This window comes from Augochlora pura, chromosome 3, assembly GCF_028453695.1.
Source record: "Augochlora pura isolate Apur16 chromosome 3, APUR_v2.2.1, whole genome shotgun sequence".
In the NCBI taxonomy this organism is placed as follows: Eukaryota; Metazoa; Arthropoda; class Insecta; order Hymenoptera; family Halictidae; genus Augochlora; species Augochlora pura.
The window spans coordinates 13,270,311-13,296,289 of record NC_135774.1 but is presented as its reverse complement, the minus strand read 5'-3'; the positions used below and the strand labels follow the sequence as shown (position 1 = coordinate 13,296,289).

At 42.3% G+C, this 25,979-nt stretch overlaps 1 protein-coding gene across 1 annotated transcript; it reads right to left on the bottom strand.

Annotated features, from left to right (window-relative positions):
• Nucleotides 1–2,971: 2,971 nt before the first annotated feature.
• On the bottom strand, nucleotides 2,972–4,780 carry LOC144479106 (uncharacterized). The gene is made up of 2 exons (XM_078197621.1): nucleotides 4,660–4,780; nucleotides 2,972–4,347 (listed from the first exon to the last, which is right to left on the bottom strand). Exons 1-2 carry the CDS (start codon nucleotides 4,778–4,780, stop codon nucleotides 2,972–2,974), a joined length of 1,497 nt encoding a protein of 498 aa, XP_078053747.1.
• Between the last annotated feature and the right edge of the window lie 21,199 nt (nucleotides 4,781–25,979).

Below are 25,979 nucleotides of genomic sequence, written 5' to 3'. Positions count from 1 at the left end.
AATCGATCCACCCCCCTCTCCCCAAGTCGACGTTTTATCCTCGCCTTTTGATATGTTAATCACGGTGCGCCGATCATAACGCCGCCGCTGCAAAAGAAAAAGGGGGGAACTTGGGAACCTGCAAGCATCCACAGTACATCCACAATGAGAAGCTGATTTAAAAATTTATTTCGATTTTGATAGATGTTTCTAATGAATTGAAACTGGTATATTCACGTTTTTTAATATTGTTTATTGGGAAAATTATAGTGAACTTGAAATATTATTTGCATGCAAAATTCATGTTGCAAGAACCTGGGGAATCTGTGGAACGTATTCGCATGATTCAGACGTCTTAAGCTCCAATTACAAGAGCTTGTAGAACAAGGAATTTGAAGTAACTTAAAAAGTATCTCTGCTTTTTACAAACATTTTTAATAAACTGAAACTAGTACATTGACATTTATGAATATTTTAAATCTGAAAAATTGTAGTCAAACATTACCTGTTGATTGATATAGGCTGCGAAGTTTTGTGCAAGAAATTGTCTTCATTAATTGCGAGATACCAAAACTACAGGAAATATTATTCTTTAACAATTTTAGTACAATAAATGCAATACGTAGACGCTTGTTAATTGCATAAAATTCGCAGTCTAAGTATGTCTTTTCTCCAATTGTATTAACCACAAGGGAAACATATTTTTCTCGACTACCTGTTGCGTTCATCGTGTGAGAGTATTGATCACACCTTCGCTCACTGCTCTCAGAAACAATGAATTACTACACCGACTACTATAAAAAGAACTTCAATCAACCACTTTGCAAGAATTTGAATCTTCCGCCTCGAAATAGAATTAAAGACAGCCGCCCGTAGTCAAACTAGACTCGCGCTTTCTTATTCTAATCAGATGCAAAGTTCCATCGGATCGTGTGACAGTAAGATACTAAAAAAAGACTTCTTTTCATAACTCGGTATTCGAGTATCGCGGCTCTCTTAAACATTCGATTGAAAATTAAACTTACATCCATCGCAAGAATTTAAATCGACTCGATTAAGTGACGCAAACTATTTCTTTTAATTCGTAAATTCTGTAGACTTGACTTTCAATTCGTAAATGATTATTTAAAAATAATTGTTCGAAAATGTGTTTTTGATCTCTTTAGGTAATTTTATAATAATTGTTCTTTTGAGACGACGAACAGAATAATTTCGATGGGTAGAATAATGGTGGGAATATTATGGGTTCGTTGGGGTTTCGAGCAAATCACGAAGACAGATGTAAGGTTTAAACTCCAAGTAATTTATTTCGTATAAAATATCTCTATATATAGGTGATATCTGTATCTCAAATAGTAGTTTACTTTCTTTACAAAAAAAAGAACTAGAAAGAGTGGTACTCGCCCTCGAGCCGCGGCGCGCCGTACAAAATCAATTAATTACACGCGGACAGTTTTACACGGTTTCACGCGGCGCCGGCTCGTTTTTTTTTTCGTTTAATTAATTAATTAATATAATCTTTTTTCGAGTGACTTCCCCCCCCCTCGCGAAGAACAGCAAAAGACCAGAGTCCGGAGCGTCGTAGTAGTCCTCCTCGCAGCGAATCTCTCGTTAATTCCTCGCAAACGTTCGTTATTGTACAATGACTAGTTTCTTCGAGTAACTTACAGTGAGATTTACAAAAAAAACCGCATAGAAAAGTACAAAAAAAACGGAAAGACAAAAAGAAACGTAGGATTACCATTCTCTCCCGCAACGTTTACGTTCGCGCGTCCCAAGTACATCAAACGATGATAAGATTGAGAAAGAAAAAAAAAAAAAAAAGAAAAATAAAGGGAAAAAAAATAGAGAAAAGAGAAGGGAAACGAAACATTCAGGCACCGGACAATCATTAAATACACTTCTCTCTCTCTCTCTCACTCTCTCGCACGCATACACTCTCGGTCTTTCTCTCTGTGTCTCGTTATGGCGAAATCGTAATACTTCGTTTCGTGCGTGCCTTAACAGCTACGTTCGTCGCGAGATTGCTTATTTACAGTCGGTTTCGGACAGAAAGAAAAATGGCACTTTGGTGCACGGGTGTCGACGCACGCCTCGAACAACAAAACAAAAAGAAGAAGAAAAAAAAAAGAAGAAAAAGGAGAAGAAAAAAACCTACAAGACCGAGGATCAGAACGATGATTTCTTATCCGAGCGCGCAAAAGTAACGAAACGATCTTGCGGAGATAATATGGAAAAAATGGCACGGCAAGTTTCACGGGACCGCGTCGAACGGTCGCATATCGCCTCGACTTTTATTTTCGCCCCCCCCTTCCCACCCCCGAATATGGTCACTCGCGAACCAGAAAAGCTTTTCTCGTCGAGCCCCACGGATAGGGCACCGGTACTAAGTACAGTCGTGCCCTGATTCTCGCTGCACGTCGCACGCACACAACCCGAAACTATTTACAGCGCAGCCGGGTGGAGAAGAAAGGGTTCACCGACGGTGGAATATATATATATCTTTCTCTCTCTATATACATATATATATATGAAAGGAAAAAGGAAACAAAGAAAAAGAGTAATATGCACAACCATCGGTAGGTCCGATCGAGATATCTTCCCGACCGCCACAGCGTCCTCCCGGTGACCCTTTCTCCCCTCGGGGGGCGGCGAGGGAGGAGTCCAGTTGCTCGGTCGCATATCGATCTCGTTTAAAATTCAATCGCATAGAGAGGACATGAATTTTAATCGAAAGCCAGGTACTGCTCCGACGATGCTCTCTCTCTCTCTCTCTCTCTCTCTCTCGCACGGATGAGACTGTAACCGAGAAACTGGACCCGGCCTCGGTGCCCCTTTTGTACACCCCTTCCTACTCTCTAAGTCGTTTGTACTCCGGATCTATAAGGCACTTCTCAGCGGATCGAAAGTGGACGAAGAGACTACAGAAGCAAGGAACGTACGTAGCAAGGAAAACTGTGATTAATTTTTCCCGAGCCTTTGTGGAACCGCTTCAGCAACCGTAGCCGATCGGTACGGCGACTCCTGGACAGCCACCTTCCTGGTGCTTCGTCAGCAGGGACATCCTGCTGAAGGTCTTGCTGCACGACGTGCACGAGTACTTCTTCACGTCGCTGTGCGTCTGGAGGTGCGCCCTCAGGTTACTCCTGTCGGCGAACGCCCTGTTGCAGTGTTGACAGCTGAACGGTTTCTCGCCGGTGTGGGTCCTGATGTGGCCCTGGAGCAGCCACGGCCTGGAGAACGCCTTGCCGCAGAGGTGGCACTTGCAGGGCAACGTGTGCGTCCTGATGTGCATCTTGAGGGCGCCCAGGCTGACGTACACCTTCTCGCAGTACTTGCACGAGAACGACTTCTTGGCCTGGCCCTCGGCAGCCGCGCAGTGGAACTGCTGGTGCTTGGACAGGCCGGAATAGGTGGAGTACGATTTGCCACAGTCCGGACACTGGTACCTCGGCGACGTCGACGACGACGAGGAGGAGGAGGAGGACGAGGTGGACGAGAGGGACACGGTCGAACCACTGGTCACTGTCTTCTCGATCTTCGGGTTCACGATCGTCGGTCCCGTCGACGTGCTTCCCGCGGATGATCTTCCGCTGTCGCTTCCGGGTGAGGAGAGATCTTCCGGGGTGACCGGTGGCGGCGACCTCAGCGATCCCGAGCCGAGGGAGCTTGTGGGCGACAGGCCGCAATGATCGGGACTGCTGGCCCAGTGCGCGTAGCTCCTGGCGATCGGTCTCTGGATCGTTGGGCAGGTCAGGGAGCTGTGCGGCGGCGGAGACACTGACGGATGATGCTCCGGCGACGAGTGAGGGTACGCCGGCATCGGGTAAGACGGGTACAGCTCCGCGCCCGCGTGGTGATAGCGGTGATAAGCCGCCGGATAAGGCAGATAGTGCGGCGGGTACAGAGGTGCCGTGCGAGCCCATGCTGGCGTCGCGTAGTGCGCCAACGGCTCCACGGGCGTGTTCAGGTTCAGAGGCTCCAGCGGCGCCTTGCTGGCCATGAAATGCAACGGCGCCGACGCCGCCGTCACCGCCGAGGCCGTCGACGTCGAGTTCTCGTGCTGGATCACCTCCACGCGGGCCTTCTTCGCCACCGGGTGAATCGGAGCGATTCCCACCGGCGGTGTCACCGGCTTCGTTGGATAGGGCTGGTGAAGATGGTGCACAGGGTGGACCTGGTGCAGCGTCGGCGACGCGGGCTGCGTCGTCAGCGGCGGCGACTGGGAGACTTTGATGACAGGTGACGGAGAACGAGACGCGGGCGGCTGATGCTGTTGGCGCTCCGCGTTTCGGCTCAGATCCTCGGGCTTTGTGCTGAGGTTCTCGGGCTCGGGGATATCGTCCATCACGACGTCGATTATCTCTTCTATAACAAAAAATCATGTCTACGTTTAGACTGCGGTTCTGCTGAACTCTTATCTCTCGGAACTGGCTCGATTTTTTCAAAAGAAACTTTGCGTGTGCAGACGGAAGCTATGCGTTTCGCGTAATCTTTACATCTTCCGAATTTTAAGATTAATAAAATCATCGATTCGACTCCGTTTAGAGAAACTACGAAGAGTATTGAGCGAAGGAAATTTTTACGCGTTCAGGTTCTTCTCGCGGAAATTTGTATCGTGGAATTACTTTTTTCGGGGAATATTTTGGAGAACGATTTTGCAAGGCTGTCGAGACTCACCTTTAATCGCTTCGGTAACTTCCTCGGAGGGCAATACGTGCACCGGCCGCTTTTTCAGCGGGCAGTGGCTGTAGCTGTTGTTCTTCTTGACGAAGCTGCGCGGCATCTCGTCGACGAGCATGGTTGACGATCCTCGCACGTCCGCGAACTTCGAATCAAAGTCGGCTCTTCGCAGGCACGGAACACCGCGAAGCCGCAACCGCAGTTCGTAATCCAATTGTTGCGGTTGCCGTAGTCTGTTACAGTTTCTCAAAGCACGCACTGATCAAAAAATCACAAGGATGATCTCGGTGATCGAGAAACGGCGACGATTGTCAAAGTAAATCCCAGAGAGACTTCACTTCACTTGCGTCACACATGGATGCGAAACAATTAATATAAAGTCCAGTGTTGTCTTCCTGGCAGGCGCGTCGAAAATCCACAAAAAAAATAACGTATATCGCTGGCCGGAGCACACTGTCGAACGATCCACACGGTACGATGGTCGGATCTGAACTGAACTGACTGTTCGACCGGGACCGGGGTTAAAGGATCCGTATAGGGGGGCTCTCGTCGAGATGGGGAACCAACGAACTCGTAACTCTGAAAACGGTTCGGCTGCAAGCCGGTCTCTGACTGGCAGGGGGGTGCGCCAGGGCCTTTTATAAGAGGTCACCCCACCGGCCAGGTGCAGGTGGCCCGCACGTGCTGTCCGACCAATGCAGGCCCGCGGGCCCCGCGCTGCGCGCCAATAGGGGACGGCCGGTCGCGGGCCGTCGTCCAATCGGAGCGCAGGCATCTGTTCCGCCGGCTCGCGTAGCCCCCCACCATCGCTTTCTATGCAACAACAGGAGGTGCAGGATGTTCGTGAGTGCGACGCGATTATCCTGCTGCGCTCCTCTCTGCGCTCAAACTTCTCTCTCCCTCTCTCTCTCTCTCTCTTTCTCTTTCCCCCTTGTTCTCTCTCGCTCCCCCTTTTTTCACCTCTCTTTCCCCCTTTTTCACCGGCCGTCTCTTTCTCCGACGCGGATCAACCGTCCTCCTCTTTTTCTCTTTGCGCTCTGTTACACCGCGCGTTGCGTTGTTGTATGGAGCAGATGCTGGGCCCCTCCGCGAGCCGCTCCCCACCCCTCTTTGCCACCCCACGCCGTTTGAGACCTGGCCCAACGACCCGTCACCTCTACCGTCGTCGGTGCACATGCACCATCGATTCGTGAACACGTTTCTCTCTCTCTCTCTCTCTCTCTCTCTCCCTCTCTCTCTCTGCCCTCTGTACTCTCTATGTGTCCGCACATTTCTGCGCTCGCGCGCGCGCGCGCCCGTTCGTCGGCTACTCCCCCCTCGAAAGGGCCCCGTATTTTTCTATTCGAATTTCCGTTTCGTCTACCTGAAACTCCTCTCCCCCTCTCCGTGTCCGTCTTTCTCGGGGAAGAGTCGATCGTCGATGTGTCCGTGCGTTACCGTCGAGTGTGTCGCTTCGGCTGCCGCTCTTTTTTTTTTACACGTCAGCCGTCTTTTCACGTGTACACGGACGTAGGAGCGCCGCGGTGTTGGTCTCTCTCCGCGATCACGAGGGCACCGCAATCCGCCCGTGGTCCCCCTTCTGAATTTCACCCCTCTATCCTCCTCCTCCCCCCCCCCCCCCCCCCCCCTTTCTCGCCTTTCCTACCCCCACCGCCCGGCTCCGTTTCGAACGTAACGGTCGTGTCGCGTGCCACAGCATCGCCCACGCGTGCTCGAACCCACACAGACAGGCGCACGCAGACGCGCGCGAGCGCGCACACATACGCGCGGAAGCACGCGTGTCCTGGCCAGGCACGATTCCACCGTGCTTCTTCTCCCCCTAGAGAGTCCTCGCGCGCAGGATTCACCGATCCGACGCCTTCCTGCCTGGCATTTTTGCGAGCGGGGGAGGCTGCAACGGATCTGGACCGTCTATTAATGATCCCGACACGTGGCACACGCCGAGATCCGGCCGATACACGCTTTGTGCGAGCTTCTCGGAAATGGAGCACGCGCCGCTGCATTATCTTCCCCGCCGATGATCGGTTAGAAATTCGCTTCTTTATGATCTGTAGAGCTGCAATGCTTCGGTGAAACTTGAAACCGATTCGTTCGTCGGTTGGTCTATTCTACTAGCTTGCAACAGGAATATTAAGAATATTGAAATATTAGTAATTTTCAGTAGTTTTTATTTAATATTCTGTCTTACGGAGATCTGTAACTTTCAATTCATACATGCTAGCATCATTAACCCTTTGCCGTACTTTGACGAGTCAAACTCGCGATCGAAATTTTTAATAATAGGCTGTTAGATATAAAAGTTTAACCTTTAAGAATCCAATTTTATTCTCTTGTCACCAATATTTAAACATTCAAGTAAATGTAAGTACACAATAAATGTAAAATTCCTCTTTCTTCTAAGAAATTAGTGCGCTCGAAAAGATTCTGATCATAGTAATTGTGAAGAAAATAGTACTTATGTCTGTATAATATTTACTCTTTATCTAAATCTATTGCATTTCTGATAAAAATATAATAAAAATACCGCAAAATCTATAAAAAAAATCAAGTCTCATTATACGATGCCATTTCCATCGAATCAAACGGCAAGTCTAGCGCGTATCCCCCATTGAATTTCGATCGCCATGACCGAGCTCCCGAATTCACCAGCGAAGCGTCGTTTACCGAGTCGATGACAGGCGGCCATTATTCCGGTCGGCAATCACCGACCGTAAAAATCCCGCGGACAGCTTATCGCGTTTCACGGATTCGTTCGCGGCTTCGCAAGAACAATGCGTCGTTACGGTCCTTGAAACCCGCGCGAGCGCGAGCGCGGACCGAAAAACGCGCGAAGCCCGGTTGCCGAACCGAGCTCGCAAGATAGCGGTAGCCGATGCGAGACGAAACGTAACGAAACGAAACGAAACGAAACGGTTCGAGACCCGCGCCCGGCGAACGTTGACTTGTCGCTTAATTTACGAGACAAAGGAGCGCTCGGGCATTCCGCTCGATCGATTTTCCGTTTCATTCGCCGATGTGTCACCGGCGCTAAATCAGGTTATCACCGCGCGAGACGGGATCGTTCGAATCGGGCCGATTGAGAAACGATAAACCCCGTGTGCGGCCGTAGACCGGTACACGCGGTCCGCGCATTCGCCATTTTTTGATGAAGGACCCTTGTACTTGTCCTCGTAAACAGCTCGTTCCCGTAACGCTCTCCGGTCCTCGGGGCCCGAGCGACACGACGATCGTTCGTTCGGTTTATTTCGTAATAAAGGGACCCCGGTATTTTCTGATCGATCTCGCGCCACAGGAAAAATATATTGTACAACCGTTGCAACGCCTGCTCGCGTTTTTACGCGGTAATGCGAGCATTAAGAATCTCTTTAATCTAGATATATGCGCGCAGCTCCTGTTCTACGAGAGCGCCTTCCCTTTTTTCATTTTTCAATTCTTTCTGTGCACCTTTCGCTGTATAATTTGTGTCCTACGACCATTAAGAATGAACTATGTATCTATTCATTTAATTATGATTATTTTTATCGTTCTATTTTTTATTGAACTTTCTTAATTTTCTTCTTGCATTAGCCAAGAGTTCATTCAATTTTCCGACTAATAAAATTAAGGACATACATTGCCAAAAACCGCGCGAATTTTTCTGTCAACTTAATACAACCTAGACAAGAGAGATCAAATTATTACAATAAAAATTCTTTTATAGAGAAGCTGACTTTAAAGGAAAATATTATTAAAATAATTGATCGTCGAAGCAAATATTCGCCGAAAAATCATCGCAGTATTTGACGATTAGGTAGCGTGAACGCCGTGCGGAACTTCCGCGTGGATCAAGACCGCTCCTGCTCCATTTCCAGCGTCTTAATCTCGGCCGGGTCTAAACAATGATATCAACGTAAATCAAGAGGGCAGTTTCTCGCGGCCGGTTCTATATAAAGCCGTTGTTATCGCCGCCGGTTGATTTATCGGGCGATCGGTCGTCAAGACCGCGGCAGAAAAAGTCCACCTCGTGGCTCTCCGCGGTTGCATTATCGACGGGCAGGCCGCGGCGACGTTTATACAGGACGCATTAGTCGAAATCGTCGGCCCCGTCGGCGAGCCCCGTCGCGTTATAAATTTCTCGGATCGTTAAGGAGCGACAGAGAGCTCGATTCGCGTGCCGATAACCGGACTCCTCGGCGAACTATTCCGACGACCGGTCGCAAGACGCCGTGGCACCGGACGATTCGAATCACTCGTCGCCCGGGCTCTTGTTCCTACCACAGAAACCGCGTTGCTCCATTTTCTCGCGTCCCGGGCTCCCTCGACGGTACGCTCGCTTATCTCATCGACACCCACGACACCGGGCCGGCTACAACGCTGTCCGTACACGCGAACTCTGTCCTTACACAAGTGGACCGCGCGGTCCACGGCCGGACCGCCATTTTATTCGAATAATAGATGAGCCACGGTGTTGCGCCGGTCCTTCGCTCGATAAACGCGAAGGTCTTCCTTCGTGCCGTCGTGGATGGTCGAGCTGTTTTTAAGTAATTAGAGTACGCTTCGAACGAAATTTTTAATGTTATTTTCTATCAACCGATGGAGCGAGAAGAACATTATATGTTCTAGTGCGAGGATTAAAAACACGTTTCGTAAGTGTGAAATTGCCTCTTGAAAATGTTACATTGGTCACAGAAGAATTCTAAATAATAACTGAAAGGAAAAACAGGGTGAAAAGTGAGTAATACATGATACAAAAATTCGTCTATATTTGTATATTTGTGTGTCTATGTATGTACATATACTATATACATATGGGTACATTTTTATTGGAAATGTTCGTATTTGCCAGTCGAATATTAAAAATTAATCCAAACTATAAAGAGTCCCTTGCAAAAGTTATTTTCAATGGTCACAAATAAGCTGTATACCTTCAAGCAAAACCCACTGTACTTCTGGAAACCATATTAGATCACCGCGGCGAGAATTCAATTGACCAGAAAATCGTCCCATAAAAAAGGGCATCGTTAATGGTCCCCCAAAACACATGTACTCAACAACAGTCTACGCGCCATAAATGGCACAAAGCAGCCGTGACAAACAACGAAGAGCAGTCTAATACATCTCAATTAGCATTTTACGATATACCAGTCGCGGACAATTGCATGTTTATGGCGGCGTATATGCTAGTTGGGGAAATCCCGACGACGCTCCGTCGCAGGTATAAAGGTTTGAGTCACTCGGTCATCAGAATGGCCCTCTCGCAGAAATCGCGCCGCGGTCCGTCCTCTCTCCCCTTCCCTCCCCCGCCCCTCGCGTCTCGTGTCCTCTTATCTCATCGACACCCACGGGCACAAGGGGGAACACAAGCCTTGTAAAAGTGTCTTGTCACACGGCCGACGATCAAAGGGACGACAAACAAGAGCACCGGTCATCGGGGTTTGAGACGAGCCGACGCAGCGGATATGCTCCGTTGACTCAGCACGCGCACCGCGAGTCATCAGACCAATAACAATTTATATCACGCGCGACAAGTAACTCGATTCGAGCGGAGCGAAACAATTACTCGACCGTTCGGAGAAGCCTCCGCTTCCACGTCGTAACCCCTTCCGGTTTCTCTCGGCGCGGGTTTCTTCGAACGGCGCCTGCGAAACGCGTCGCGAACGATAACGGAGTTTTATTCCGCGCGACGACGATTTTGTTTAGAGAAATACGAGGCGAGCTTTGTTGTATTTTCTATGGTCGAATTTATTGTTTTAGGTATTCACCGTTTGCACGTTGAAATATTTAAATTCTTCGACGTAGATATTTCGTCGGAGATATTTTTTAATAATTTTTATTTCTTCATATTTGATTTTATACGTATTTGTTACGAATTCAAAAAATTGCATAAATTACATAAATTTCATAAATTACATAAATTGCATAAATTACATAAATTACACAAATTACATAAATTACATAAATTACACAAATTGCATAAATTGCATAAATTGTATAGACTCTTTTCTTAAATTCTTAACGATTCTTAATCGGTTAAAATAGTTGTTTATTCGATGGTTGTAAAGAATAGTAGCGCACAGACGATTTAGGAATGAACAGCGCAGAATTTGGATTATCCCGACGTCGAAGGATGACTATAGTCGGATTAGATCGATTCGATGGTTTGGTTCATGCGGGTTACACCCACCAGCTTCGACGTCCACCCTTCCCCAGCACTCGCAGTCCCCTGTCGCCATTGTCGGACCGAGAAGTGACCTTGATCGTTCAATTGAATGCAATATGACGGTAGAATAATAAGCCACCTGTTTGTAACATTGTCCGAGGTAATAATCGATGGTTTATGGTAGTAGGCGGTGCCTGTGATGCTTTGAAGGGTGCTCCGAAATTTGTTCATTGAGAGGCAATCATAATTGAACTCGAAATTGATTGCGTACTCTTCTTTGACATCAGTTCATTTGCTTGGTTTATGAGCTTTTACTGTTTCAAATTTTATGAGTTTATTTTTGTCATGAATATTTATATAATTGGCAGCTCAGATATGGTTAAATTATTATATTATGAATATTTATTGGTTCAGAGGTTCACGCCTGTTAGTATTTTAAGGGTGTAAAGGTAATATTTGATTTATTTGAGGTAAAGGTAATATTTATTTATTTAACTGAATATAAAATGTACAATTTAATGGTACTTCGGCTATAAAATACATAAAATATAGTAACCATAAATAAACTGCATATACAATAAATTAAAATACTCTCACTTCTGTTCCCAAAAAACAGGGAACATTTTATATTACTATAAAATACAGTAGACCACACTTAATATTAATAACCCCCTTTTCTCTCAATCTCTTTTACCGCCACCATTGACAAAATCATTTTCTACACCGAATATACCACGCTATTAATATACCACCGCAATACACTCGCAACAGCTCTTCGAAACTCGCCCAGAAATTCGAATCGAAAAATTCGCGGCAGTTCAACGACCATTGTCGAAATCCTCCGGGTACCTGCCGCCTGGGCCGAAGTTCGACCGAATCCGCAGATCAACCCTTTCGTTCTTGATAAATGCGCATCGCGAGGGAAAGGGTGCATCGATCGGATCCCTTTTGGATCCGATGATTCCCGGTTAATCCACCGGCCGTGGTTCTTCGGTTACACGATCTCTCTCTTTTTTTCTTCGCTCGGTGCCGGGAACGCGCGAAAAGAAAGCAACGAGACGGGGCAGGCGAAGAAGAATGAATCCGTGCACCGGCGAAAAATAATCTACCTGCGTCGGTCTCCCGGGCGAGTGCGCATTTTAAACGCTCCGTTACAAGGAGAGGCCCGGCTATCTGTCTCGCACAGGACCGGGGCAACCCTTTTCCCATTTCGCCCGGGTCCCGGCGCCCGAAAAAAGAAGCGAGACGGAAAAGAAGCACAGCTAGAGGAAGACCTGCACCGCGGGCCGGTTATTCCGGTAGCTAACACGCCGGTGTGTTCCGGTATGCCGCGCGTATCCCGGTTCCCTTCGTCGAGACTCCACGAAAAATGCTCCTAAATTATATCAAATACAAGGACCCGATCCTCTCTCTCTCTCTCTCTCTCACTCTCTCGCTCTCTCTATCGGCTTTTTCTCGCTCGGGGACGATGCGCGTTGCGACGAGAGGGAATGCACGGGAACCGCACCTCGCCCTTCCTGTATTTCGGGTATTCGCAGGTTGCTCGAAAAATGCCACTTTTTTACGGACGCTTGCCCCCGGTGTGACAGGTTCGATACGCCGGTACGTTCCTCGTACCGAGATCGCTGTACTGGTACGATGAACGTGACGATTATGCGTCAGTTTGGTATGAGATATGTAGTATCTATCGTTATTTCGAGGAACAGTTGGAAGTTTCATCTCCAGACAGAGGCATGTATTCTGTTTAATTTTAAGAAATGCGTTTCTTTAAGAAGAATTTACCTTATTGCTTTCAAAATTGTTTATTAATTCAATTGTAATTTAGATTATAATTTTTTTATTTTATCTTGAGACATTTCTTTAGAAAATGCACTTCTAAAAACTCATTCCATTTGAGACACCATCACGCCATATTGCTTCAAAAAGTACTTCAATTCTTCGATTTTAATTTTCTTCAAAATACATAATTGGAAATTAACTTCATTTCTAGGCAAATATTTTTATTCCATCCTGATGCATTTCTTCAGAAAATTCACTTCGAAATTAATCCCACTTTTAGACAGTAATCTGCTTCACTCCTACGGCAATTGAAATTTCGAAACTGATTTAATTCTTCAATTATGTTTTACTCTCACAAATACACTTTGAATATTATTCTACTTGCAACAAAAAATCGCTTAGTTCTGTCGAAAATTATTTTAAAGAATTGCTCATTCGATTCTTATTTTTGCTCATTAATTCCATAATTGTGCCTAGAAATATTCCGTTTTCTTCTTTGAGAAAATATTAATATAAATAAATTTTAGTATATTAATATAGTATATTGATATAAGTTGTCCTCTTAGTTTTACATTTTATTTCCACGGCATTTTTCCAGAACCACGCTTCCAAGCATTCTACACAATAGCTCGAGGAAATGTACTTCGAAACTCGTTTCACTTTTCGACAGTTCTTCGCCCGGTGTCCCTTCGACAACCATACTTCCCAACTCCTTTGATCTCAACTTAAGATTACGAGCATTTTTCTTTGTTCCTTGCATCGGAAACTGTACACGGATTCGCCGATTCCCTGCAAAGAGAGAGAGAGAGAGAGAGAGAGAGGGAAAGCGGTACGGGAAAACTCGTTTAATTCTTCTACACTTCTGTTGTTATTTTTACTTCTTTCCGCCGAAACTGTACTTCGAAACTGGTTTCGATTCACCGATACGCGGTGTGTACACTTCTTATTAGGGAACCGTGTGGCTCCGGGGGAACTCGTTTGATTCTTCGACAGTATTTTTGATTTCATTTGCACTGGTTCGCTTCGGGAACTCTGCCCTGGAAACTCGTTTGATCCTACGACAGCATTTTTCGTTTTATTTTTACCCTTTTCTTGGGGAACCGTGCCTCGAAACGGTCTCAAGGGTTGCCGGCAAGGGTCGAGTGTCACCGGGTGGACGCTCTCGAACGAATTTATTAGCTGGGAATAATGGAAACTGTCTTTGCAACTGTATGGCTACTGTCGAATGTCTTCGACCATGTTCGTAATTAGATTATTAAAAACCATTTGTTATAGCATTAATTCGTTGCAACATAATGCTACCAAATGTGTAGCGCAGTTATTGCTGAATAAAATTCCATTTACGAAATACGATAAATTTCGTATGTGAAATAAAAGATATATGGGAAGGTGCAAATATACATAGCATAAATGTAATTTATTGTAGTGAAATTTTGTGCATTGGACATATGTGTAAGTTTATAAAATAAATATAAGAAAGAAGAATTTTTTATTTTAGTAAGAAAAACTGTTCGCTGTAATATTCGTTCGTTGAAAGATATTAACATTAACTCCATCGCTTATTAGATAATAGCACAGTTGTAAGATACTAATTGACTTTATTTATATATCAACGAATCACGGTAATACCATCAATCTTGCATAAATCTTAGAAAAATAAGGAACAACTGCTGTAAAATTCTGACCTAACACAACACCGCAAAGGGTTCAACTATATAAAAATTATTAAATTTCGCAGCCGAACAAACATTATACCCCTCCAATTTATAAAATTTTACAAACATCTAACCAATCAATGATTGCAAAAATAGCCTCCGACCTCGAAATATTGCGATATAAAATCGATCTAATTGGGAGAGATCGTCGACCACCTCGAAGACCGCGCGAATCCGTCCGGCCTCGATTCCACAAAATTTCCAGCGCTGTAAATTACAGGGCGAGTTGAAAGGCAACGAAAGGTGTGACCGGTGTTACCCCAGAATTTCGTCGCGCGACGACGTTGGATTCGAAACTTTTAACTAGTCCTCATATACATACGTATCCTACCGGTTGCGATTACGGCCGGCCGAATAAATCTGTATAATTATTGCGACGTGCGTGTGTAACGGGTGGCCCCCCACCCCGCCTCTTTTGGGGGCCCGAGGTAGCCCCATCGGAAGGAAGCTGGTTTATTTTTTTGTTGTGCCGCCTCGAGGAGCGAGGGGCGCCCCATAGCCTCACCTTTGAAACACCTGGCTATTACCACTGGATGTTTTATATATATATGTATGTATGTACGGATGGATGTAAGGATGTATATATGTATGGATGTACATATGTATGAACGTGTATACGTATGAATGTATATACGTTTAAATGTATATATGAATGAATGTATATACGTATATATGTATGTGTATTTGTATGTATAGATATACGTGCCACCATATGCGACTGGCCCCACCGAGACTAGCGGACCCATTTTTGGGGCCTCGGCGATCCCTAGGGCATGTGCACGGTACACCAAATAGGGGAGGGAGAACAGAACCCTGTTTCCTCTTCTCTCTCGTGCCATCGAAACTGGTCTTCACAGGGCTCGGCTTCGAATTTTCCACGGACCAATGGCGGGACACGTCACTTTGTTCGCGCAGGCTTCGGACAAGATGGTACTTGACTCCCGAGACGCGCCGGCGAAAATGGTAACGCGCTATCTACCTTGCGGTCTCGATAAATCATGGCCCGCGTCGCATTATTCACGCGGCGATTCGTTCGGCCGCGGGAAATTGGACGTCTTTCGTGGAAAGTAGGCTTTGTTGAATGTACAAACTTTACTTTTTAGCTTTGAGATTTGATTACTATGATTTTATAAAATAAAATAGAATTTTCGAAGGAATTCTGTATTTCATTTGTTAGAAGATTTTTTTAATATTTTTATAATTTGTGTTAAGGATTGGTTAAGTTAAATCAGGTTGACTCAATATTTGTTTGGAATAGGGTATAGATTTGATTTGTTTAATTGTTGCAATTTATTATTTTTTACTTGTGTAGCAGGGTTATACAGTATAATTTAGATATACGTAATGTTATTTAAATCATGTTTGACGATTATGTAACAAAGTTTAAAATGGGTATTGTACAATTATAGTGGATCAATTCTGTCTCATAATTTTTATATTGTATTTATATATTTATAATATTTTATATATATAATATTTTACAATAGTAAAAATCATTGATGTTAAAAATACATTGGAAATTACTTTTCTTTCTATAAACGTTGTTAATATTTATCATATATTTGTTGATATGAAAAAGCTTCGTCAAAAATTATTATTGTAATTTATTGTATTAATATGACAAAAATTATAGCCTTAACAACGTTTATAGCTTTAACTATAGCCTTAACAACGTTTATAGCTTTAACTATAGCCTTCAAAACCAAAAATGAGAGAAAATATAAAAAGAGAAAAAAAAATATATTTTTGACACAATTACTAAAATATAAAAATATAAAATAAAATAATGGCTTCGTAACGGAGAAATAAGGATTTGTAGCTCCATTTTGGGTCAGTCGGAGCCAATTTAGGTACAAGGGTTAGCTCCGAATGCGAGCTCAAACACTGGCTTTCATCCCACGTGATTCAGTGCCCCTTTATCTCAATCTAAACTGTCCATCAGTAGTTGAACAAACGCATCAATATTGACACTTTCCATCGTGAAGCGAATGCCTGATGACAGTATATATGTATATACATATCCGGCAGATCCTCGACATGACTCAGTGAACGATGAATTGCACGGGATGACCTTTGTCATCCAGTTTGTCCACGATAAAACTGACTATTTGCCATTTCGGCTATCCTGCTACGCTGGTTAAGACACCATGATAATTTCCTTGGGGGTCCTCTAGAATCATGTTCTTCAATATCCCTGAATGACGTAGTTATTTAAAAGATCACTTTGTTTTCTGTAGAAATTGTTTACGAGATTTAGAGAATTTTTAGAGACTGTTGATTTATTATAATTCTAATTAGATTATAGTAAAATGTAAAATGTATTTTATTATTATTTTATTCAACTCTTTTACGTACTGGTTTTATAGTTTATTTAGTCATTTTTGTAGAATTGTGTGACCATGAGCGTTTCAAATTTTATTGTATATGTTATTATGATTTTTACTGTACTTTGTTATAGTTTTTAGTTTTATACATTTTTAGCTTCGTTCATTTTTACTATCATTTATTTTTACTTCTATTAATTTTTACTTTCATTCATTTTTATTTCAATTAATTTTTACTTCTATTAATTATTACATCCCTATCATCCCTAATCTTACTAACTATTACTATTGCTATTATTCAGATTCATTAATTTCCATTTTCCCTAACCTTTTCTTCACCCTAAACAATACAAACGCCATTTTCAATTAAATCGTTCGACAAAATTCATCAAAGCGATCTCTATGACTAACACAGTTTTCCCGAGTAATCCCATAGGCCATCCTTCCATCCCTCGCATAATGGACTGTGGAAACTGAATGAATGAGCATGAACGAGTGTTTTGCAGAATGCTGCCGGGCAGCCACCAGTCATTTACCTCGAAGACGGAGGGAGGGTACCTCTTTTGGCAAGCGACTTAAGCGGCGGGAAATTGGTAGGGCAACAATGGCGAAACACCTGCATTTATGGCCCTGCCTCAAGGCTCTCTCTCTCTCTCTCTCTCTCTCTTACTCTCATTCTCTCTTTCTCTCTCTTTCTCTCTTCAGCGCTCGGCTAATTAGGGACAATCGTGCAGGTACTGCCGTGCAAGCGTGAATGGGACGTTTAGTCATTCACTGATTCACTGGGCAGAATGTGTGACATCAGCCGCGAAGATTCGTGAAAGAAAAGCCTCGCGCTGTGACAATAACCCGGCTCGCGCGACTGAAACAATAGCTCGGGAGCTGGCTGACCACGGAAAAGCACACCTTCTCCTTTCACTGCGTACGTGATTCATCGTTTTTATTAATATTTATGATACCTGATCTTTGGACTGTGCCAAGTTCAATATTCATTATGGAGAGAGCAGTTGACAATGACGATGACATTGAATAACTGAAGTAGAGACATTTTTGATGGCTAAATAATTTATTTATTAGCGCATAATAAGTTTCAATTTTATTAAGTTATTCTTTTAATTAGTTTTAGTTGATTGAAATATGCTATGCAGTTAATATATAATTTTAATGCTGTCAATTTGAATAATATATACGTTTTTATGTAATTATATTCGCAGTCTATTTATATATAATATTATTTAGATAGAAAATATATAATATTATAAGGTAATTTAAAATTTTTTATATAAAATATTACAGTCTCTGTGTATTTTATTTTTTAATCTTTTGCATTTATTATTTAAATCTATAGAACGATATTGGCACAGCGTTAACCATATTTTTGGATTAAGAAGGAATATTATTATTAACATAATAAAATTACTAATTGAAGAACTAAATTTTTATTTTGTTCCTGCACAATCTATTTATTTCTCATAAAGAACAATATTCCAGTAAATGCATATTATAATCTAATATTTGCAACATGACACTTGAACTCAACACTGCACTCAAACTGCAGCAAAATAAATTTTGCAATATTTGAAATAGGAAATTAAAGTCCTACAAAATTAAACTTAGAGCAGCATGCGTTAATTACTTCTCCAATTAACAGAATGACAGCTCACCAATTTCCACATTTTCGGTGAACGTGAAAGCTCATTAAAATTTTCGGACAATGTGGAAAACAGCAAGGGATGTTTCTTCAGACAAATATTGCCTTTCCGTGCCTGTTAACGATGTTTGCCGTCCTCCTTCGGAGCCTCGCCGTTAGGTTCGCGTCATTCTTATCAACAGATACTAGGCTTCGGATCGAACCTAGGTGGACTAGCGTCATTGTTGCACCACGTATCGCGATCATAGCGCAGATATTCCCTCCGATGAGTAACGCCGTATTGACAATTGCCGGAAAGGTCGACTTGTTTGTCGGTGCTGCTCCAAAATGTGCCGACAAGTCACCGGGGCTGTCTTATCGCTCCGCGTTACGGATTTGTTATTCCGTCTATCCGCTTATCTGCATACCGTTGCGCCTGGTGCATTCCCGGATGCGTCATTGCGCGGCTCCGTGTTTGCTGACAGAGAATTTTCGAATTTTCCACGGACGAGGCTCGTCCGACGCGCCGGCGACCGCTCGCTTTGCGGAGAAAATGTGCTCGGATGCTCGTGACGTCATCGAACAATAACATAAATCGTTCTCAAATTATTTGCGATTTTTATTTTCGATTCCAGTGAGAAAATGACGGCTACAAAAATTGTTATTTTTTTTATGAATATTAGGCAACTATGTTATGTTAAGTTTGTTAAGTGAATGTTAAGTTTATACTCTCTCTAATTGTCCATCAGGTTGTGAACAAAAATGGGCAATTTTGGAAATGTAGATACAATTATTGGAGTCTCGATGTTTATTTTTAGAGCCACCAATTTTTAATAACTATATAAAATCTTCTCAATCCGTCCATTTTTGTTCACACACTGTGGGACAATAAAAAGGATTTACTATACATTTTTCTTATTTTTCTTAATTAGCTAATAAACGATTCAATATTCCATTATTATACAAAGTCGAGGTCCTAAAAAATTGTTTACGCTTTCTTCTCTACCTCAAATGATCTCAAATAGCTATATTAACCTCCAAAATCCAAAAACTGCAACCAAGAATCCAAGTTCCACATCAAACTCTGATAAAAGGATACTTCCCTGCCCCGGTAAATATTTCCACGAGATAGTTGTTTGAAAAACAAGTATTATTAGTACTCTTAGAGCTTCGTCATAATCTTGACACAACTGTTTATGAAAACAGCGAAGCGTACGTACGACACGCGTTCGTTTGGCAGATGACTCCCAGGTTGCATCCTCGGAAGTTTCAATGCCGGCGCGCGTCTCACTTCCAAGTGTGCGATGTCTCCACGGTTTTTGTTTTGCCGGGCTTGTTTACATGGTTATTAACAACCGAGATAATCAGGTTGCAAACAAAGTACCTGAGCAACCCACTGGCAAAGCCTCCCCGGATCCTACGGGATCCCGCAGCCCCATTGTCCTCCATTCGATACCTGGCTACGTGAATCCTTTTGTCCTGCGCGCATCCTCGTCCAACTGTTTCGAGAGCCACGCGGACGTTTATTTTTCAACTCGACGTTCACCGGCTTGTTTTTTAGCCGCGTCTGCCGGAGACAATTTTCCGGGCCAAACAAAATTACTTCGGCCTCGAGTACTACGATTAATTTTCTTTTAAATAGCAATCGACGTTCGAATTGTCAAATAAATTTCCTGGGGGACATTTTAATAATTATAAAATTGCAGGTACCTCTGTAACAATATAGTATTCTCATTAATAATAATAAAAATCGGTGATTTTTGTAAACACAATTTCAAGAAATTTAATTCTATATTTATTGATTTATAGAATTTACGTATTTATCACAGAAATATCATAAAATTCCATAAGCTGAATAAATAAAAGGTAGGACTATTGATAAAGAGAAATAAACATTTTATCTTAAATAACAGAAATATCCCAGTTCCCTGGAAGCATCGTCTACAGGACACCATCTACATAAACACCATGCTCCCCGGACTATCATTCTCTGCAACTCCTTTCAGCAGCCCTCGAAAGCGTCCCCATAACAATTCCCGAAGTGTGAAGAAACTGAACGGCGAAGTCATCTCCATTGAACCACCAAGGCGGTTCAAGCCTGGTTCACAATTACCGTGCCGAGGTGATCGCCATTGGACGCGCCATGGAGTCACCTTCCGCTCCAGCTTCGGAACATTGTCTTGAAAGAAACTGCACGAGAATGGCAGGTCCGCGAAGAAGGGACCCGTTTCATTGAAGCCTGGCCTATTGCCTGCAATCCGTGACCAATGGGCGTCTTCGCGGGGATCCTGTGGAAGGTCCTTAAAGTGTCTTTAGTACGTGGGTCTGATCATCGCGAGCCTCCTGTCATTCATCCTCGAAACGGATACCCCGGCACAGGTGCAGATTTCTCTTCGGACCTGGTTAACAACTGTGAATCGAAGCCATTTTGCTGGGACGGCAATGTCTATCGGGAACTCGGTGAGCATCCTATGCTTTACGTAGTTTTTGTGGTGCAATGTTTAGGCTGAAATGGATGAAATTATGCTGGGTGAAAAATTGTTTCGCTCTTCTTTAGAATAGAGTATTTGGTAGGGTACTTAGTAATATTTTATTGCACTCGGTGATATTTAATTCAGATTAGAATGGTCGAGGTTGGTTTAAAATTGTATATTAAACTTAGTATTATTATCCAGAGGCAATTATTTAAAGTTTGTTAAAATACAATATTGCACATTGTACATTGAATCGTCTAGAAGCATTTATTCAAGATTGCACTGTGAGAATTTTCCACAATCTTATTAAAAATTATTTATTAGCTAAGTAGCACCTAAATGTTACAACACTTCGACTAAACTATAAAATAACAATCTTTTGGAATAATTCTTAACTAGTAAAATCCTACCATCACCCACAACAATATTTAATCACGAAAATACCACAATTATCCACAATATTTCGCTCTCGTCTCACAAAAAAGTAAATCCAAATATAAAGGGTTAAAACCCAATAAGCGCAATGATCTTCCACAGAAAAATACATTTCGACGCACCACTGTAGATTCCGGACACATAGCTCCCAAATAGCGATGTTTTCCCATCTTCTTAAGCACCAAAAGCGATCACCTCGATCCACACGAGTAATTTCGTGAATAAAATCCACTTACGCTTGCTGCGAACGCATCCAGAAGTGTCCTGATCCCATTGTCAGGGTTTCTCAGTCTCCCTAAAATATATAGATCGAGATCCACGGGATCGCCTAGACGGTGATCCAGAGAGCCACTGCACCCAGAGGAGACGTCGGATATTCCGTTTGATTGTGAATGGGAAGTTTTTCCTCTCATTTTCTCTCCTTCTTCGATCCGCAGTGAATAGCGCCCAGTCAGCGCAAGGCCCCATCCCCATTGTGCCGAAATCTCAAAGAATCACTGGCTCTCTTTAAGTCCTCGGTCAGGGACGTAAAGCCCAGTACTTGTTCTTTGTGCAACCGGGTGCACCGGGGACCTGCTGCAGCAATTTTTACCTTCCGAGTACCAACTTTCCCTATCTACGTCATCTCTCGCTGCAACGGAACCGTTCGATTTCGTCTGATTAGTATGGTGGTACTATTTTGATTCGTTGTTGCAATTTTAGATGATCCCGTGGATTTGTTGCGATGATTAATTGGATCATTAATATCAAAATTATAGTGTATTGCACTATATTATACTATATTTTATTTTATTATGTTATATTATACTATATTTCGATTTTATTATACTATATTATATTTTATTATCCAATATTATATCATATTATATTACATTATATTATACCAGACCATATTATGCTACATTATACTGTATTATACAATATTATGCTACATTATACTGTTTTATACTTTATGCCATATTACATTACTACATTACACCACACTATGAAACAAAATTTTATTTATACTAAATTGAATGAATTTATTTCCTACAGTAGGAGTTAAAATTAGGGGATGAACATTGCTTTGTTTAACCTTATTCCATTTTTTTAATAGTGTAAATAGATACTTATTTTTCTCCTAATTTCAAGCTATTTTGAAAAAAAGCAATAAGTTAAAAAGTCTTTCAAAAATAAGTCTTCGAAATTGTAGATTTTTATAAAAAAATTAATCTAGTATATTTTAGTGATGTAATAAAATTGTATCAGTTACTGTAGGGTCTCGTACTGATTTATTAAAGCGATACAATATTTGGTAGACCCTCGAGAATTAAAGCTTCGTGGCTCGTCATAGAGGGCAGCACGTGACGCAGGACCATTGTGAGCTAACTCCATGCGTACAATCCCCTTTAAATATATTTTTCAACCCTGACAAGTTCTACAATATTGTTCCAAATTTTTAACGATAATACAGACAACTATAATATCCATCAATTTATTTAAACATATTTTCAAAGACAAGACTTCTTATTTCATCGTCTAAATTTGTTCACCTTCTTATTATAAAAATAGAATATCTTGTTATAAAATGGTAAGAAAGGCCAAGAGTTGGACAAAATAAAAGTTCGACGAGGCTCCATAGATCCTTTCAACGTTCGAGGAAGGAGGCTGCGATCCTCCCGTACGAGGATATCGATTTTCCGCGTGCCCCTAAACGGTCGAAAACCTGCGTTCCGACGCGTTCACGAGACCGTTCACCTGCGGCCGACGAAAAATCGACGCTTGAAAAGCTCTCGGGAGCAGGGTGCGAATCCCCGGAACGCGAATGTAGCAAACGCCGTCTTCAAACATCTGTCTCCTGGAAGAACGGGACAGCTGATACCGGGGGCGCGTGGCAACTCTCCAGAGTTTTCCAGAAACGCATGGGGGTCCCCGGCGATCCTACCCGACCGGACGTTTCATCGCGTTTAGTCTATTATTAGCGCGTCAAATAAAACGTTTCGCCCTCCGTATGCCGCGGCCGCGCTATCTCTGTCCTTGGCCGGCTTCTGGACTCCTCTTCTCAAATATTTGGAAATTTCTTTTTCCACTCCCGGCTTTTCCTTTTCCATTAGCTGTTTTTTGCCGAGGCGGGATCTCTTCGAGAGCCTCACCATCCTGTAATAAACAAGGACACGTTACGTTGTAATTTTATTCTCTTATGAGAAAAGGAAAGACGATACTTTAATGTTTAGTATAAATATTGTTTAATGATTGTTGGGTAAGTTTTTGACATTTTTCTGTACTTTATTTTATTAGAGAAATATTGAGTTAATTTAGTTAATTTTTAATGAAGTTAATTCTAAAGTTTTTGTTTAAAAAGTGACATTACTTTACGAACAATGTAAATGAAAAGAACTATTTTTGGTTCGTATAGTGGAACTAAAAATAGAAGAGATTAAGGGCGCAAAGGTACAAGGGTGTAAATGTAAAAATAAAAGAAAGAAATTCGGTTGCTCAGGATTAGATTTATTACTGCCAATTTATTTATGATAGTGTAAGCATTGTTATCTAATTTGTTATATCTAATTTATTATATTTAATTTACTATATTTCATTTATTATATTTAATTTACTATATTTCATTTACTATATTTAATTTACTATATTTAATTTATTATATTTAATTCATTATACTTAATTTATCATATTTAACTTATTCCATGACTATCGTATAATTTAACTATAAAATTTAGTTTATCCTGTTCAATACTTATGCTCTGGACCATGCTCCAGATTTCCAGGGTGCAAAGGGCCCGCTGTTCTTCGAGAAGCTGATGTCCCGAGATGGAATCGATAGGTCCAGGTTAACAGGGACTGTAAACGTCGAGCAACAGCCTGGAAAACAGTCGACCTCGTTAATCCGTATCGATAAGGCCGCCGCAGATCGTTTTTCCGGGAACACGGCATATGGTCAGTTCGCCGGGCCGATTTTCGTTTTTGGCAGGAGAGGAAGCGCGTGCCCATCGGGGGGTTCGTTTCAAGGGCGGGCAGGTGACGGAGTGGACCAGATGACCAAAACCTCTGTCTTTCTGCTCGTAAAACCCGCCTGGACCCACCGAAAAATCATTTGTCTGACCTCAGAAATGTTACATTTTATTATAAACCTACCGCACCGTAATTTTAGGCTTCAAAGAAATGTCTAGTTCACACCTGCATTCTAGAGATCTATTTTGTAAATTTTATAATGAACTGGAAATTACTGATATTAATGTAGAAATATTTCTAGTTCACACCTGTATTTTTAAGATTTAGTTTATAAATTTTATATTGTATTAAATATTACTCATATTAACGCAGAAATATTTTTATCAATATGTGCCATTTCTATTCTTAGATCAATGTTTAAACTAATTTCTATCTGATTCGAAAATTGATATACTTCAATTGTTTTATTGTAGACTTCATGTAGCAGTGCAACCTGAAGAATTAAATATAATATTCACTGTTAAAACACAGTGCCTCAATCAAACTAAATATAACATATAATTAAACAGATATATCCTTTTTGTTAGACAGACTATTCTTTGTCAACTTTGTATACTGCAATATACATACGTCATGCACCTCTTGATCGCAGGAATTACAAATATACTCTCCCCTATCCAAAAAATTTCAATTTCCAAGAACAATAAATTCTGTTAGAGTTGCATTTATCTCGGAAGATACTCTAAAATACAAACAAACTTCTCAGAGCAGAGGTTTGTTAATTTTCGTGCAGGATTTCTGTAGCCGGCAGGATCGACGCCATCTCGATCGTTCCAAGTGGCATCGAATGGATCCGGACAAACACCGAAATCCCACGAAGTGGCCACTCGAGCGTGCCACGTCAGTCGTCAATTAAGACGCGTCCGATCTCTCTCTCTTTCTCTCTCTCTCTGTCTCTCTCTCTCTCTCTCTCTCTCTCTCTCTCTCTTTGACTCTGTCTCCGTCTCTGTTCCTGTCTGTAACGCTTCAACATCGGGCGACTCTTTCAGGCAGCGCACGTTTACCGAATCGGCCGGTCCCTATAATGACATCACAGGACACGTCCTAGGGTGCGAGAGCGTGCGAACGCGATATGATCTCTTCAGGACCACCGGGACGAGCACAGCCTTTATCTGATCGGCTATTAGGGTGAGACGTGGACCATGGCCGATGCATCACGCGGGACGGAGAGACTTCGACTTTTATATTTTTCTGACCGGCGCTCTTGTTTTCCTTCGAACGGGACGCGACACGTTGATCATTATTGTTGTACCGGCCAACGCCGATGAAGTAGCTCTTGTCCTTTTGACAGGGACCTCACGCAGGCCACGCTTTATCTGATCCTCGGCAGCCGCGTCCCCCGGTAATTGTTGTGACATGCCGCGGGCTGAAATCTGCTCCGAGAATTAATTGGAGTTTCCCTCGAGTTTCCCTTGGCAAAATAGAATTTTGGCGATTCTAAAATTAATAGAGACATTTTCCATTTATTTTGCTTGTTGAGACGGCAGTATTGTAATAATATACTGATTGATATTGTATAGAATTTCATACTCGTTAGTCGACGATAATTCCGATATTGATAGGTCAGGTAATTAAAATTTTTATTTCATACTTTAATGTTATTTTCTGTGTGAAATAAATCTGGTCGATAGTTTAATACTGCATTAAAGTAACTTAGAAGTTTTAAAAAATGGCACAGTTTTTTTAAAAAAAATATATCATCGAACCATAGCATCTTGACAGGATAAAATGTTTTAAATGATAAGGGTCTCTGTAAAAATTCTTCCAGGACATAGCTTTTGAATATTTAACAATAATTCAATTCATAATTGAACA